Source organism: Lactuca saligna, chromosome 9 (genome assembly GCF_052625555.1).
Source record: "Lactuca saligna cultivar CGN05327 chromosome 9, ASM5262555v1, whole genome shotgun sequence".
In the NCBI taxonomy this organism is placed as follows: Eukaryota; Viridiplantae; Streptophyta; class Magnoliopsida; order Asterales; family Asteraceae; genus Lactuca; species Lactuca saligna.
In genome coordinates this window covers 176,996,153-177,014,405 of record NC_136425.1, presented here as the reverse complement: position 1 = coordinate 177,014,405, position 18,253 = coordinate 176,996,153, and the positions used below count along the sequence as shown (strand labels likewise).

At 32.5% G+C, this 18,253-nt stretch overlaps 1 protein-coding gene and 1 long non-coding RNA gene across 2 annotated transcripts; one reads left to right on the top strand and one right to left on the bottom strand.

Annotated features, from left to right (window-relative positions):
- Positions 1 to 319: 319 nt before the first annotated feature.
- Positions 320 to 1,673, bottom strand: LOC145016624 (uncharacterized). Its single transcript, XM_078974879.1, has 3 exons — positions 1,401 to 1,673; positions 747 to 1,160; positions 320 to 659 (listed from the first exon to the last, which is right to left on the bottom strand). Exons 1-3 carry the CDS (start codon positions 1,578 to 1,580, stop codon positions 603 to 605), a joined length of 651 nt encoding a protein of 216 aa, XP_078831005.1. The 5' UTR covers positions 1,581 to 1,673; the 3' UTR covers positions 320 to 602.
- A 220-nt stretch (positions 1,674 to 1,893) lies between these two features.
- LOC145017980 (uncharacterized) lies at positions 1,894 to 2,683 on the top strand. Its single transcript, XR_013666760.1, has 2 exons — positions 1,894 to 2,211; positions 2,332 to 2,683. It is a non-coding gene; the product is annotated as an uncharacterized LOC145017980 (long non-coding RNA).
- Positions 2,684 to 18,253: the final 15,570 nt, after the last annotated feature.

Genomic DNA, 18,253 nt, shown 5'->3' with positions numbered 1-18,253 from the left:
CTTAGCGCACAAAAGAGAAAGTTGAAACTTCCCTATTCGGTTACATGTAATCGGAAGTCCTCAAAAAAGGCTATGAAAGTAACAGGAGATGAAATAGGAGATACATGTACACGATGAAAGTGTATAATCATAAATACGTGTTTATATTTATTTATGAATATGTTGGTATGTAGACATTATATGTAGAAGCATTGGTTTTTAGGTTTATATATCCATATATGAATATGGTTGTATTTTGCTATATATCTACATGATGGTTTACAATATAAACAATTATCTAACAATCTATTTCTTAATTCAACAGACTGAAGAAGTAAAATAAAAAATAAAAATGATAAATCATTCCTGTACATATCATGAAACATCTTTGGATGATGCAATACATGAACAATTTGGTTATGGATAACCCAAAAAGTTTGTATATACAGTAGAGTTTGTGTATATTCATTTGTGAATATGGTTGTATTCTTCTACATTCGTTTTAAGAAAATAACTAGATTCCTAAAGAAAAGAGAGTATTATATCAGATCTGCACCATTGATTCGTCTGCCAGATGTTGCTTGCAAATTTAGGTAACCAAGGCATTCATTGATCAATCATCATCAATCTCCATTTGCAAGAGACACGTTTGGATCTTCTTCATCAGAATCAAACTCAACCTACATGAAAGTTGTATCAATATCACAAAATACTTTGGAAAATGAATTAAAATCGATATATTAATGGGAACAAAAAAATGGAATTACATTTTCATCTCTATACCACCCTCCATGGCAATCACGCTTCCAACCAGCAGATGTAAACTTGAGTTCTTTCTCCCTTCTTTCTCGATAATCTAATGGCATCTTCACAATATCCTTACTAGATGCCTCAGTTTCACCAAATCTTGAAGTGGTTGAATCATATGGTGCTTTCTCAGAAATCGAGCATCTAGATTGGCTGTAATTTGCGCTACTTTGTTCAATAGAACCATGGTGAAGTACCTCAAAAGCAGCCTTTCGTGTTTTTTCAATCAAAGGTTTGCTAGCTAAGTTTGTCTTGCTCATGGAAGTAGAATCAAGTGAAAAGGCCATTCGCTTATTCATCTCCTTTTGTCTTTCTTCTTCTCTTTGTTTGAGCCTCATTTCTGCATCAACATGGCGTCTTGCTTTCACGTGCATCTGCAAATTGATTTCCAAATATCAGTTTTCGATTAATTATACTAAATCGGAAGTTCACAATTACAAACGAAAAGCTTGATGGATGAATCCCTAAATCGAGGATGGATTACGCCCAAATCGACATTAACGAGAATTACAATGAACGCAATCAAAATCGAACATAAAGGTATATGCTGATACTAAGTTGAAAATGATTATTTAGGGTTAGAGTAAGGGTTAAGAGGGGAATAGGAAACATACTGAGAGCATGAGAGCAGTATCGAGGACGGGATTATGAGAGCAGATGAGGCAGGCATATTTTCCGGTAGGAAGCTTTCTGTAGGAAGAATGATCGGCGGCTGTATCCAGCAGAAGATCGTCGACTCTCCTCTTCCGGTACTGTGCTTCTCTCCCCCAACTGTCACCTCCGAACACGCTCATTGATTTGATTCAAAACTATGCAATACTTACGAGGACAAGGAATTTTGATTTTGGGTTACATGAATGGTCCCTATGGTTTGGTTTGGTGTAGTCTGCAGCTTGGTCTAAAAAAAAAAATTAACTTGGATCTTCCTATTATATATTTTCGTTGCACATTGGTTCCTACCAAATTTTAAAAAGATTTTATTGTCCTTGTCTATTTCTTTTCTGATTAATTTAATATTTTTTAAATTATGTATTGTTTAATATATAAATGGTCCCACCATCTCACCCCTCCACAAGATATATTGTATCAAACTCTTGCATTATTTCTTCATCCATTTTACCTTTTCTTCATGGATCTCTAAAAGAATAGCCGCATCTCTTCCATACCTATGCTTGTCGGAAAACTTCACCATCGTCGGCAACCCTCCATCTCCTTCGTCTCTTTGTCTCCACCAATCTTCTAGCACCTGAAAAAAAAAATAGAAATTCATGTCTCTCACATGTAAAGCTCGATATACAGAAGATGTAATCTTCCATGGAAACCTGGCGAGACATCCATCGCTCTCTTCTGTCAAACCATGATGACTTGGATATTTCCAACGTCTAAGAACCTAACGAATAGAGTTTTGAAGAAGGTTGATTTGGGGTATTTGATTATTTACAAATCCATTGTCTTGAATCCTTCTTCGTCTTGGGTTTCTATGTAGCTTAAATATTTCAAGTTCATATCTATTCTTAATAAGAGTTTCATTGTTGGATTTTGAAGGTGAAAAGTTCTATATATGGTTACGGTGGAACAAGATATCAAAATGCAAATATGATGGGTTTTTGGCATCCGAAGGATTCATTTTTTTTAAGGAAGAAATCGATTTCGAAGTGAAAAGTTTGAAGGTCTTTTTGCAACTGGTTTGGATTCGATTTTGAAGCTTTTTAGAGATCTTTTGCAGTGTTGTTGTAGAAGATAAAGTGGTTCTTTAATTATTTTGGATTTCCAGAGATCCGAGAGCTAAATTTGATTTAGATTTGCTTTGATTCATGTCTGAAAGAACTTTTTTTTGGTTTCCTCGTTCATGAACTAATGGTATTTATTTTGAATTTGGTTCGACTCAAGTTTGTTAGATTTGATTTTCTTTCATTTCTTATTTCCTTGTAACGAACAAAAAAGTTTTCTGGTATGATTCTATTTGGGAAAATTACACAAATGCCCTACGAACTTTCTAGGGTTTATTGAGTCCCTAAAGTTTTTTGCGGGCTTTATGGGTCCCTGAACTAGGATATGAACTGCTCTTTTAGTCCCTGTCAACCTATAATAATCGATTCAGTGACCTTTTAGACCAAAAAAAACTCACATCGTGCCCCTATAAAGTCAAAAATTAAGTTTGGTGATCAATTTGTACCAAAAAAAACTCTTCTTCTTTTCTTCTAAAGCTGATTCACACTCAATTCATACCCTCCCAAGGAATTGATCGTTGATCTTCTTTCCGTCTTCACCCCCGATCGTGACACACACTCAGTGAAGATCACAAACTTGTTCCCCTTCTAATCGATTCTCGATCACAACCCCCTTCCAATATTTTATTTGATTCGATTTCAGCTCTTCAAGGAATTAATCCCCTTCTTCCTTCTTCTCTGTTCAAAATCGCACAACCTACCTCTCCTTCTCCCTCTGAGTTGCAAGTTTGATGGATGCATGTTGAAAAGGATGCGTGGGTTTGATGAGGTTCACAGAGAAATCAAGATTTAATCTCTTTTTTTCTTCGAATTGAGTGTGAATCGGCTTTAGAAGAAAGAAGAAGAGTTTTTTTTTGTATGAATTGATCCCCAAACTTATTTATTTGGTTTTATAGGAGTACAATGTGAGTTTTTTAGTTTAAAAGGTCACTAAACCGACTATTACATATTGGTAGTGACTAAAAATATCCTAGTTTAGGGACCCATAAAACCTGGAAAAAAAAAACTTGAGAGACTCAACGGGTAAACCCTAGAAAGTTTGTAGGGTATTTGTGTCATTTTCCTATTCTATTTAGATTGACATTATTTTGATTTAATCTGGTTTGTTTAATATTTGGCACTTGTTTCTTGCTAGAGAAGATGAAAAAGTGGTTGGTGTGTTAGAGTAGCTGGAATGGGAAAAGAATAAGTGGGTGAGGAGGGGAACTTATGTGTCTTCTCACCATACTTTACCTAAAGTGGTACTTATGTGTGACCGGAGGTTCTTATGTGCTTACATTGAGTATTATGTTATCCTACCTTATGTTGTATGCAGTGAATTATGTCTTTGTGATTTATGCTATGCGGAGCTTTACAGACCGGACCAGAGGGTCCAACGAACCGTGGAACCGGAGGGTCCTACTGAGACACATTGATCGGAGGGTCTTACAGTGATATAGCCTTGAGTGGCTAATGAGTTGTGTGTGTGGTATTTTGGGGAACTCACTAAGCTTCGTGCTTACCGTATTATGTGTTATGTGTTTCAAGTTTTTCTCAGGACTGCGGGAAGGCACCGACTCAATTATACACACCAGAGAAAGAGTTATGTTTTGAGGATCATGGATTATTAATCAAACAATTATGGAAATGCGTTTTATAAACTAAATAAATGAGAATTTGTGAAATGCGTTATTAGAATTATATGATTTTCAAATTAAAAAAATGTTTGGAAATTTACGGTGTTACATGGGTTGGCTTGGGTGAGATCTAACGCATGTAAAATCGGGCTAAGCATTTAAGATACAATATAAGTTTCCTATTAAAAAAATAAGAAAAATCAATTGAATCGTTCGTAAATCGTGAAAATAATTACGCCAACACACACACTCTCTCTCTCACACACACACAGATATATATATATATATATATATATATATATATATATATATATATATATATATATATATATATATATATATATACCCATGACTATGACTATACCCCACCACCTCCTAAATTATCCCCTTTTTCCCATTCATTATTGCGTTCAAAAACTCACATATCTCGACTAATCTTCTTTATTTTCATCATATTTTATCTTAATATGATTATATATATATATATATATATATATATATATATATATATATATATATATATATATATATATATATATATAGAAAATAGAAAAGAAATCAAACTCCTATTTGAATTCCCAAACCTCTAAGTAAGTTGTTATATATAAGTAAGTTGTCAATATTTTAAAACCGATGCATTTCGAGCTGTTTGGAATATATTCTCAAAAGATTGAACACACGTCGATGCAAATAATCCTTAGTTTGGTCAATGCCGATACAAAAACATAATGCCTAGATGTTGGAATTCGTAAGGTTTAAGTGTAACACCTGGTTTGAGTTAGAAAGGATTTATGCATGGACTCGGCGAGTTGGGAGGTCAACTCGTCGATTAGGGTTGTGAGATCAGGAAACGCGGAACAGGACCGACTCAGCGAGTCGAAGGTCGACTTGGCGAGTCCGAGCTGTTTAAAGAAAACCCTAAATTTTGGGATTGCCCCTATATAAACATCATTATAAACCCTAGTAGCCTCCATTTTACACCCTAGAAGTTGTTCACGACTGCAAACCTATTGTGAGAGAAGAGAGAGCATTTGGGAGCTTGTCTTTGGGATTTTGGGGTGGATTTCAAACTTGAAGAGGCAGTATCAAGAAAGGAGCTCTAGATCGAGTACCTATTTCGTGTTGGGCATCTGTATGAGGTATTAATCTGCTACTTTAAGCTTTGATTTATTTGTAGAGATTATGGCCATTCTTGAGGAAATGGAACCAAGTTTGGATCTGGACCTATCACAAGGATATGGTTCCAGATCTGGGACTTCTTAGGTCCCAAATGTCATAAAGTTGTCTCCTTGGTGCACCCTAACTCTTATTCATGCATTTGGGACTTGTAAGAAGCTTGTTGATGTAGTTTTGGCATTATGAGACTTAGTATGAACGTAAAGTTGGCAACATTACGTGTTATTATCACTAGGAGATTATGGATCTGAAGTTTGGGACCTTAAATCCCACTGGAAAGGACCGAATACGTGGGAACTCGTCGAGTCGTTCTTGTGACTCGACGAGTCGAGAGGGCTCAAGGCCAAGGGTACACGGTCAGGAGTGTGCGGTTAGGATTTTACGACCGTAAACATCAAGGAACTCGACGAGTCTCTCTGATGACTCGGCGAGTCGATGGGTTAAGCAAGGAATCCGACGAGTGGCTAATTGTACTCGGTGAGCCAAGGTCAATATGGACTGTTGACCGTGACTACAGATATAGACCTTGGCCAAGTTTGACCTAAGGGTATTTATGGGATTGTGTCAAGATAATCACCTGATGATTATGGCGGTTGAGAAGGAGCAGCGTGTGGGAGATTTCTGACTTCAGCCTATCGGTTTAGTGTTCGAGAGGTGAGTCTTCTCACCATACCAATGGGTCTAAGGCACCAAGTTCGGCCCATTTATCTAGTTGTGATAATTGTTGAGAATGTGCTATTGATACTCTATATATTATCTGAAGACCATGCGGGGGTTCCCATGGAAAATAGTTATATATATATATATATATATATATATATATATATATATATATATATATATATATATGTAGTATGATAGTTGACTGTGTAGTATTTGGTATGCTAGTTGTCTTTGTGATACTTGCATGGAAGACCCCGAGGGGTTCCCGAGGCAGTTGGATATAAGACCATGTGGGGGTTCCCATGGCTTTCCAGGCTAAGACCATGTGGGGGTTCCCATGACAGTGGGCTAAGACCACATAGGGGATCCCGTGACACCCTGTGTAAGACCTTGGAGGGTTTCCAGGGCATCCTTATATGTTTGTATGTTTAGATCATATGTTTATATATATAGTTTGCATTATGTAATGTTTAGAGGAAGACCTTGTAGGGGTTCCCAAGGTAGATAAGACCACGTGGGGGTTCCCGTGGCACTAGGTGTAAGACCTTGGAGGGTTTCCATGGCTTCCTTATATGATTCTATACAGCGCTTATGTGTTAGAGATAACTTTTATAGCTAATATGATATGTGTTATGTGGATTGTATGTGGGGTATGCTATGGGGGACTCACTAATCTTTGTGCTTAAGGTTTACATTTTTGGTTTCAGGTATTATCGATTTGGAAGTGAAGAGCTTGGATTGATTGCAGTGCACACACTTATGATTTCCGCATGAATGATTTTGGGATGAACTCTGATAAATGTTTTACTTAATGATGATTTGAAATGTTTGAAATAAATGGTATCAATTTTTTAGCTATATTAAAAACGAAATATTTACCCTTGATTTTTGGGTCGTTACATTAGGTCCGATCACATATTCAAAACCCTCAAAAGAAAATTCGTAAAGTACAACATGTTATATGACAACTAGACGAATTCTCACACGTTACGCGACGTAGGTTAAAAATATATTGTTAAAATGTTAAAAATATATGTTTAAAATGGTTATGTTATTAACATTAACTTTAACATAATATTTTGAACAATATTATTCATTGGTATCAACCCACCTTCCTCATTAATAAAATTAAATATAATTATCTATTTAATATTATTTTTAACAATTATTATGATTGATTAATTTAAATTTGTACTTATGTGATTATTTTCTAGTTTCAATAATGATATTCATTTAAAATATAATTTATTTGTTGTTAACGTTATGTAATTTATAAATTGATGTTATTATCATTTAAAATTATTGTTCTTTAGTTTTAAACCATTTATTATTAGTAATAAGTTAAAGAATACTTTTAAGAAACACTTAATATTACTATTAAAATGTAAAACATACACTAAATAACAAACTGATAAGATAGATAATTTGTATTTCAAAAGAAACTTGTATGGATAATATGACATATCTATGATTTTTATAATTTGATTTTATTATTTATAATTATGGTTCAATAGTTTTAAAACCACTTATATATTATTATTAATAAACGAAAGAAAACTTTTAAAAGACACTTATTATTATAATTAAAATGTTAAACATGTACTAAAACATAAATTGATAAGATAGACAATTTACATTTTAAAAGAGACGTATATGGATACTATGGATAATATTGCATATCCATGATTTTTTATTAATTATTACTTTAAAGCAACACAAACATACAAAAATATATACAATATTTAATTAAATATTATCTATATCACTTTTCATAAAATATGATCAATAACATGAATCTAATCTAATTTACATTAAAGTTTCAACCACAACATACAATGACTGTCTTAAAAGAATACTTAAACCAAGAAAAATATATATTAAAAAAAAAATTAGTATATAACAAACTTACAAATTAAAAACTTTAACATAATAACATAGCTTGAAAAATGGTCAAAAACCCTCAAACCAACACAAAATCTTTAAACTTGTTTTCTTTGTGAATTTTGTATAGGATTTGTATTTGTATGTCTACTAAAAAAATAACATGCTCCATAATAGTATGATATCTTTTTCTAAGCATATGGTGGACAAACTTACTATATATTTTAGTTTTTTTAAATAACTAAATGTCATAAAAATTACACTTAATCTCAAAAAGACAAAAATGGAATTATAAGATTAACAAATAATAATTCTATTTTGTAATACCGTGTAGGTTAAAGTTTAATTTTTAGTCTAAAAACAATCTTAACATTAGTGTATACAATCCGTTTCTCCATTCATTATGCATTAATTTGAAAAAATAACTTCTATAAGCTAATTTGAAAAAAAAAATTATTAATAAATCAAGAAGATATCATGCAATTACTAAATGCAAGAATCTTCATAGTTTTCTTTTGAAAATATTTTATTTTAGAACATGTCATACTACAAAAAAAAAAAAAAAAAAGTATTAGCAAATTGTATTTTAAGAGTTTCAAATATGAGGTTTGGGTTTTAGATTGAATTTAAGAATTGTTGATTATCTAAAAAATCAAAGTACCCAACTATTTCAATTTTTACCAAAAATTGACATATTTAAACTTTAAAAGTTAATATTATATTATTATTGGAAATTTTTAACTTCAACATATAGCCATTTGTCTTGTTGCTCACATTTCTCTCATTAATTTCCTTTTTTACTTCTTGTTTTTTTATTAATATGATTATAATTTTATTTGTAAGATACCGAAAGTAAGTTAATGTTACATAAGGAAATGACTATAAAAACTATTAAAAGAGACATTTTGTTTTAGTATTCATAATATCTATAAATTGACGGTCAAATGCTAGTGTTTTGTTTCACATTTGCTTGGCACTTGGCAGTAAACGAAATGGATGGAATACTTGAATTTATTGAATTTATTGGTAAATACGATATTAGTATATATGCTGGAATAAAAAACAAAAAATAAAAATAAAAATAAAAATAAAAATAAACCAAACTGAAAAACCAACAAATTAGTGATTCAGCTAAATTAACTTAATAATCGGTACATATCATCAAAAGGTTCATTTTATGTGTTTGAATATTTTTAAAACTTCAAAGATAAAGTCCTTTTATGACATCAGGTAAAAAAAACAGATGGTTCGTTTTATTGTAGTGATGATATAGGAAGAGATGCAGTCTTCTCTAGGTATTGATTCTCATAACTCTACAAAGCAACAATCCTTCTTGTGAAAAACCTAACACCAAATTCAAACAAAATTACAAATTTATTCACATTAAAGATATGTAATGTCATAAAAGAGAGAAATATAGGAGCTTAGGTAAGTATTTTAACTCATTAAAAAGGAAACAAACAGATCTATAGTGAATCACAGGGTCGGTCCATTGTTTTTTACTACCCGGGGCGAGATAAAAAAATTATGCCCTTATATGTGTACCGTACAATAACAAAAACATATAATCAAACAAATGTAGTAATTTCTAATATAAAAAATGCAGTAATTTTTATAATCAAACAAATAACACAACCAAAATATACAAAAAATCACCTAAAACGATGTCTTCGTGCATTTTTTGAAGCGAAAACATCTCTTATTTTACAATAATCAATATTTTTTAAAAAATCACTTTCAATACTTAAAATTGCTAATCCATTCAATCTTTCTTGAGTTATGGTACTTCGGAGATACGATTTCAAAAGCTTCAATTTTGAAAAACTTCTTTCCGCGGAAGCAATCGTAACCGGCACCGTCAATAATATCCTATATGCAACCAACACATTAGGGAACATATCCATTCTTCTTGCATACTCCATTATTTGAATAGATCTCCAAGGACTTCGACTTTTGTATGCTTCATCCGGCAACATTTTCTACAAAAGTTTTAACTCAATGAACAAACCATCTCCATCAATATCATAATCTTCACCATTTTTCAAATTGGACTCAAGATTTAAACAACATTTCTTTAATTCATCATCAACTAAAGAAACTAATTTGGAACCATCAAACAAAAAACCAAATATTGATTCAAAATATTGCATTTGTTCAAATCTACTTTTCAATTGAACAAGAGCCACATCAACAAGAATAAAAAAATAATCCCTTTTAAATGCTTCTTGAGAAGATTGGTGTTCTCTTTCGGTATTTGGAATTTCATCAAAATGTTGTTTTCTTTTTTCATTGCGTTTTTTAGGAAATTCGGGTTTAACTTTAACACTATTTGCTATTTCTTTTGCTTCACTAATAGCAAAGTCAAACCCACTTTCCCTATATTCTTCAAAATAATTAATTAACCCTTCTAAATTTTTTACAGCAACATCAAGAAGCATTTCTTTGGATTGTAACTTTTTGCTTACCAAATTAATTTTATACAAAATATCATACCATATAACTAAACTTAAAATAAATTCAAAACTAGAAAATTCACCATTTACTAGTGAATCAGTATCTCTACACACTTGTCCATTATCACTTATTATAAATAGTTTTTTTAAAGCTTTTCTTATTTGATAAAATTGTGTTTTTATTGCTTTAACACATTCAATATGACTTTCCCAACGAGTAGCTGATAATGATTTAAGTGTTAGATCATCAACAAACTCAAGTAAAACACTCCATCTTTTGGTTGAATTGGAAAAAAACATTATAAAGTGTTTGACATGTACCAAAAAAAGTTTTTGCCTTTTGGCAAGAATTTGCCATATCACACAAAACCAAATTTAAACTATGACATCCACAAGGCATATAAAAAGCTCTATTATTTATATCAAGCAATCGTTTTTGAACACCTTGGTGTTTACCTTTCATATTTGCCCCATTATCATACCCTTGACCACGAACATAATTAATATCCAAATCAAGAGATTTTAGGGCATCTTGTAAAACATTAAAAAGACCAAGACCGGATGTATCTTCTACAATTAAAAACTCTAAAAAAAAACTCCTCAACTTTTAATGGAACACTTTCCAAATCTACACATCTTATAATCAAAGTCATTTGTTCTTGGTGACTAGCATCCGGAGTGCAATCAAGAATTATAGAAAAATATTTTGCCCTTTTGATTTTGTTTATAATTGCACATTTTACATCGGATGCTAACATTTCAATTAATTTATTTTGAATTTTATGACTAAGATAATGATTATGTGTTTCATTGTCTTGAATCATTCGAAAATGTTCTTTCATTACCGGATCCTACTCCGCAATTGATTCAATTACACTTAAAAATTTGCCATTTGAGTTTTCATAAATTTTTTCATTTGTACCACGAAAAGCCAAGTTATTTTTTGCTAAACATTATACAACATAAATAATTCTAACCATAACTTCTTTCCAATGTTCGGTATCTTTTTTTTTTTTATCATTTCTTGAATTTCTTTGTTAATTGTTTCGTTTTTATTTAACCTAATTCGCGTTTCATTCCATGTTCTTAAATTATCCATATGATCGGAACTATTTTCATGTTGTTTTAATGTTTCACTAAGATACTTCCAATCTTTAATTCCTTCGGTTGCCAAACTACTTTTAGTTCGAATGGTTTTAAACAACTTACAACAAAAACAAAAAACTTTATCAAGTTCTTTTGAATACACTAACCATTTTCTATCAAAAGAATCACCATTTCTTAATTTCCGAATGAAAAAATCAAATGAAAAATGTCTACCAAGTGAATCTTTTGGAAAAATTGTGTTGGTATCAACTTCTCTATTTGGCCATTTTTCTATTAGTAAATCTTTCATTTTTGAATTTAAATCATCCCATACTCTAGGATCAAAAATATTAAAATCACTTGGTTTATCTTTATCAAAAAAATCATTTTTTTCAAAATCATTAGAAATATCAACCGAATCATTGGAAGTACTAGGTGGAACATTAAAATTATTAACCGGATCATTAGAATTTTGATTTCTAACAAAATATTTATTCAAAGACCCTCTTAATTGATTAGCCTCTTCTTGTTCTTTTCTTTTTCATTTTCTATTTTGAGCACCCGATGGTTGTTTTTGGGGAAACATATTTAAAAATCAGCAAAGAAAAACGCTAAGCAAAGAAAAAAAACCAATAATTCTAGTTATAAAAGCTAAGCAAAGAAAGATACAACCTGGTCAAAGTTTTCATTTTTATTTCCCACTTTGAAGATGCCGATAATCTGAAAATTAAAACATATAGAAACAAAAACAAAACTTTAGATAATTCAGAAACTGTGGTTGATGTTCATACAGAAATAAAAAAAAAATCATTAGAAGAAAAATAGAGAACTTACCCTAATAAGTTGAAGAGCACAAAATGAGAACTGAAAAGAGAATTCAGAAATTGTGGTTCACTTCGTTTTCTATTTGAAAACAATTGAAAATTCCAATTTCCAAATCTGCAACTCAAACAACAAATCACAATATTCAATTAATCATATTAAGAAAAAAGAAACAATGATTGAAGAAAACTCACAGAATCACAGTCAATTGAAGAAAACTCACCCAAAATTCGAGTTTATCAGAATGAAGAATAGAAATTGGCAAATTGCAATCAGATTGTATCTCCAGTCGGCAGTCACGGACTCACGGCCTCACGGGTTGTGTTTGATTTCTTGCCTTCTTCACTGGTTCCCTACTTCCCTTCGTTTGTTGTCGGTAATTAGAAATCATCAAATCAAAAATCAGATATTGAAAGATCGATTGAACGTATAGGCTATAAGTTTTAGAGAAGATTGATTGATTGAATAAGAAATTGAGAAGAAGATTGAATAAGAAATTGAGAGGTCAAGATTTATTGATTGAACGCATCGGCTGAATCGGTGATGCTCACACAACAAACACGTTGAATCCATTCGAACGTTGGTCGACCGTCTCCTCATCTCTCGACTCCTCATCTCCCGATTGCGCTAATTCACTTGGCGCTCAACGGCTCAAGCTCAAGATCGCTGAATCGAAATGCCCTAATGTTGATTATTATTGGATTGGACTATTGGAGTAATTGGGTTTAATTTTTGGGCCAAAATTATATACATATATTATGACTTACTGGATAAAAAATATGCCCCCATTTTTTTGATGCCCTGGGCCTAAGCCCAACTTGCCCATGTAGTTGGGCCGGCCCTGGTGAATCATACATGAAGATTTGTAGGCAAACAATAAACATTGAAAAATATGAGGCTGATATTTGGCATATGAAATTGTAGAAAGACATGATAAGCCCATGGATGTGGAGTGCTAGGAAAACAAGAGATGGATCTTACTGGTTGACAACAAAATGAGTGCATTACCAGTCAAACCAATTTGTCCAAAACTTTTGACACTATTCTTGTAGAAAAATCCAAATTTGTTCCAGAAGCGTTCTTTATTCATATGAAAAGTCTTCGTGCTCTCAACTTATATGATACGTGAATCACATCACTATCAAGTTCTTTGTGGAACCTAATCTCCTTCAAAGTTCTCTACTTGCAAAAATGTTTGGACTTAGTTGAGCTTTTGTTTGATTTTGTGAAACTGTACTCCCTTGAAGTACTTGATGCACAATGAAACGGACTAGCAAGCGTACCACCTCAAGTCACAGAATCGATACACGTACGGCAGTTGCTCGTATCCTTTGCTAGGAACACACCTCTTCAAAATACATCCAAGGATGTAGACCTTATTTCTAAAATGTAGAATTTTAAAAAACTCGTAATCGAGGCTGAAGAAAAGTTTAGGAAAATTTATCCGATTTGGTTTTCAAGAAATTGGGGATAACAAGACTTTTGCTTCTTCAGTTTTGTTATCATAGTGTGACGATAGATTACATCAAAGCCATAGGTGGTAGTTGATGATCAATTTTCCAATGCAAAGCCTTCTTCAAAGTTGAATTAAAGAAGTAGGTAACCTTAATCTAAAAAGGTGTCAATTTTTTATAGGTTGTCATATCTTATCGTATCCGATCATTATGAAGTTTATGTCTTATTTAATGTTCGATGGAAAAGTTAGCAGGCACATAATCTCTCATGTCCTTCGTGATGATATCATCATTGAGTTTGTCAATCACAATGAACTTCAACACTTGTCAAACTTTACTGCTAAAGAAGTAGATATAATCCGTTTTTGTGTTCTAGAAGGTTGCAACAAGATAAGAACAGTAATAGACGGTAACACTTGAGACAACTCAATCTTAAAAATAATTGGAAAAATTACGCATGTTGAATCTACCATTTTTGAAAAATATTTGTGAAGGTCCAATGCAAGGTCTTCTGATAGGTTTGAAAACATTGATATTGTGTAAGTGTCTGATGTTGATATCTTTGCGTGCATATGATGTAATTATGCAAATTTGTCATCTATAAGTCCAAGGGTGCTCTCAAATGAAAGAGATATTTAATGGGCATTTGAATGTTGGGCTAGTCCAATTCTACCAAATTTGAATAAACTAATACTCGGTGATATTCCACAACTTACAAGTATATTAATGAGTAACTGATTCGAGTGACCTTCTTTGAAAAAACTTAAAATTCTTGGGTATCCAAAGTTAAAAAGATTATATTTCAAAAACAAGATAGTGTTATGAAGTTAAAATTAGTTGAAGTAAAGAAAAGTTGGTGGGAAACCTTGGAAAATGATCAGGAGGTTAAAGAACAATTTTAACAATGTTGCACCTTCAGGTAAGAGTCCATAGAGCCTTGAAAACTTATTTAGACTATTTGAAAGTTATTAATTACCAGTAAATCCATCATAGATAAAAAAGATACATCTCTGAACTTAACCAAAATACATATATGCATGCATGCATACATACATACATACATGTTCAAGTTCAAACATTATAGATAAAATTTTTATTAATAATTTTCAGTTAGTGTAAATAAGTTTTCAAGACTATATAGACTCTTACCTAAAGGTGCAATAGCGTTGAAATTGTTTTTTAACCTTCCAGTCGTTTTTCAAGATTTCCCACCAACTTTTCTCTAATTCAACTAAATTCAATTTCACAACACTATCTTTTTTAAAAGATAATTTTTTTAACTTTGGACACAACGAATCTTAAGTTTCTCCAAAAAAAGGTCACTCAAATGAATTATTCATCAATATACTTGTAAGTTGTGGAATATCACCGAGTATTAGTTTATTCAGATTTGGTAGGATCGAACTAGCCCAACATTCGAAGGCCAATAAAATATCTCTTTCATTTGAGAGCACCCTTTGACTTCCAGATGACGAATTTGCATAATTGCACCATATACACACAAAGATGTCAACATTGGACACTTGTACAATATAAATGTTTTCAAACCGATGAGAAGACCTTGCATTAGACCTTCACAAATGTTTTTCAAAAGTAGCAGCTTCAACATGCGTAATTTTTCCAATTTCTTTAAGATTAAGCAGCCTCAATGTGACGATCTAGTAGTGTTCTCATCTTGTTGGAACCTTCTAGAACACAAAACGGATTCCACCCACCTCTTCAGCAGTGAAGTTTGACAAGTGTTGAAGTTCATTATGATTGACAAACTCAATGACGACATCATCACGAAGGACATGAGAGATTGTGTATCTACTAACTTATCCACTGAACAAGAAATAAGACATAAACTTCATAATGCTCGGATACGATGAGATATGACAACTTATAAAAAATTGTCACTTTTTTAGATCAAGGCTACCTACTCCTTTAATGCAACTTTGAAGAAAGTTTTCCATAGAAAATTGATCCTCCAACAACCACCTACAGCTTTGATGTAATCTGTTGATGGGTTTTAGCCATAAGAACATCTTATGTGCTCATACAAACCATAATGCTTGGATCTAGGTTTCTCTATTGTACATGCAATTCATCCAAGACTATAAACCCTAGATCTAGTATATGATAATCAATATAACATATAAATTAGGGTTTAAATCATACCTTGATTGTTATGTAGCAATAACAATCTCAAATCCTTCTTGTATTGACTTTAGAAAGCTTAGAGTCACAAATGTCACTCCTCTAATGGTTCACAAACACCAAGAGCAAGAGGATGAAGAAGAGAAGAGAAGGAGACACTCAAAAACGTGTAGAAACCCTAAGGATTCAGTTCCCCACGTTTTGGTGCCCAAGGGGTCCTTAAATAGTGAGGCTATTAGGGTTATCTAACAAGGAAACCCTAATTTCGATGCTTAGGCCCTAAGCAACCCATGAACCCCTTACTTAAAGGCCTTTGGACAATTTCTAATGGGTTTCCCCATAGAATTCGTCCACCCCCTTTAATATGGAGTCCATTACCTCAATATTCAACTATTATACAATTAACATTTCAACTCCCTTAAGTTTGATTAATATCTTTTAGCCACAAACTTAATTCTTATTAATTATTGACTAATATTAATTAAACAATATGATTTCTCCTTTAATATATTATTCTTATAATATATTAATAAATCATATTTAATCCTTTCTCTCCATAATTCATCCTATCAAGTTGCTTTGGTGAAGGCAACCCAAAAGGACCATGCATCATCGGGTCAAGTACATACCAAAATAGTTATGGACTTAGACACTAATCCAATAGTCTCCCACTTGGATAAGTCTAATAACTATTTCGCGTATGACTTCAAATCCCGATCTGCAATCGTAGCTTTCCAAAGCCGCTGTCAACTCTGATCTTATCAGATACGCGTGTCCTTAAGATAAGAGATCATATATTCCTCCATTCTAGATATCGTATAGACTGAGACATGGGTCTAAATCATTCTCTCTGTCTATGTGCTGTTTCCCGAATTCAGATTTATGACGACTAACAACAGACTATAATTGAACACATCAATTTAGTCCCAGCTTGGCCAAGCGCTTAGGTGCCATCACTAAATCATCGAGGGGCCCATAGATATCGCTTTTATCCTACTTTGGATACAAGGAACGGATAAACTTTGACTCATTGCTCGCTTGCACTTACTCACCAAATCACACACAACAATATGTTTTATAACACCAAGTTACTAGTGCGTTTACATATTATCAATGTGCAACCGACTCGCAAGATACAACTCACACATCTCAGTTTCAAGAATATAAGATGTTATCGTCTCACCAATCACTCGTGATGAAATCCATGAAGTGATCCAAGTGAGCGTGGGTTTAATCCAATGCTCAAATGATATTCATAAGCACTCATGAACGTTGCAGCAAACATTTGCTTATGTCTAATACACTTTAGACAATCCACACACCAATTCACGATAGTCTTCATTCATACCTACTTCCAACATATGAACGACTGTGGTCCGTTCGAATAATTCGATTATTCTGAAATAATTAATTATTCAGGAAGTCAAAACATGCAAAGTGAAACACAAGAATAATACTAATCTTATATGGTCCCAAACCCTTGAGTATAAATAAAACACCTTTTATTTATCACCATATCGATTACTCATTATTTGTTGTTTCGGGTAATCAACTTCTTACTTGAATTTTTTACTACACTTGTCCCATGCTTTTAGCATGCACACAATGTTTACCTATGGTTCTTACTTTGTGAAATAGATCAAATGAAAACATTTCCAATCATGCTCATTTCACAACTCCCAATCCCTATCACAAGTGTAAGAATATCAAATTCTTGTTACTTATGCTAGATTCTAACATTTTATGCAATGATTCTTTCGTAAATTCATTGCTCAAAATCATCAAGACTTGGCCAATGTCTATAAGAAACAATTCTATAGATAGGATGTCTCTCACTCAAAGTACATTCCTTTGAACATCCTTTCTTGCATAAAAGTTTCTAATCTAGATACAGATTCTCAATATCCAACTCCCAATATGGAAACATTTCCATATTTTCCATATGACAACTCATTCTTAATAGAATCTTATCTATTCATAATAATGTCGATATGTTCCATCCAATACCATACTTCCAACTACTCACAAGCAACCAATCCTCAGCGAGCTTTGGATCGTCCTTTGATAGTTGTTTAATTATCTTAGTCAAAACCGATTCCAGTCCTTTTTCCCTCTAAATGCGCTAGACATTTGGAAAATTTTAGAATGGTAAAATATTATAGCACTTGCAATCGATCCTATACCCGAAGCGTATGGGGCACGATGCATAATGTTTTACATAAAGATACGATACTTTATCAATCTTCTGCCATAATATTTAATGTGTCACGTTCTCACAATTCGAACTATGAAGAGAGATGCCATAATCATAATCGAAATTTTGAGAACGCACTATGTATCCTTGACTAAATTTATAAACATTCCACAACCTAAGCCTTTAGATTTGAAATGAAGCATAATATTCTCTCCCTTAATTATAGCAAAACAACCTTTCAACCCTTGCGACT

What these genes read in the sequence shown, in the direction of transcription:
- LOC145016624 (XM_078974879.1), bottom strand. Translation starts at nt 1,580, where the DNA reads ATGAGCGTGTTCGGAGGTGACAGTTGGGGGAGAGAAGCACAGTACCGG. An exon ending in ATACTGCTCTCATGCTCTCA is followed by an intron (nt 1,161 to 1,400) that starts GTATGTTTCCTA and finishes ATCAATTTGCAG; the next exon opens with ATGCACGTGAAAGCAAGACG. An exon ending in GGTGGTATAGAGATGAAAAT is followed by an intron (nt 660 to 746) that starts GTAATTCCATTT and finishes ACTTTCATGTAG; the next exon opens with GTTGAGTTTGATTCTGATGA.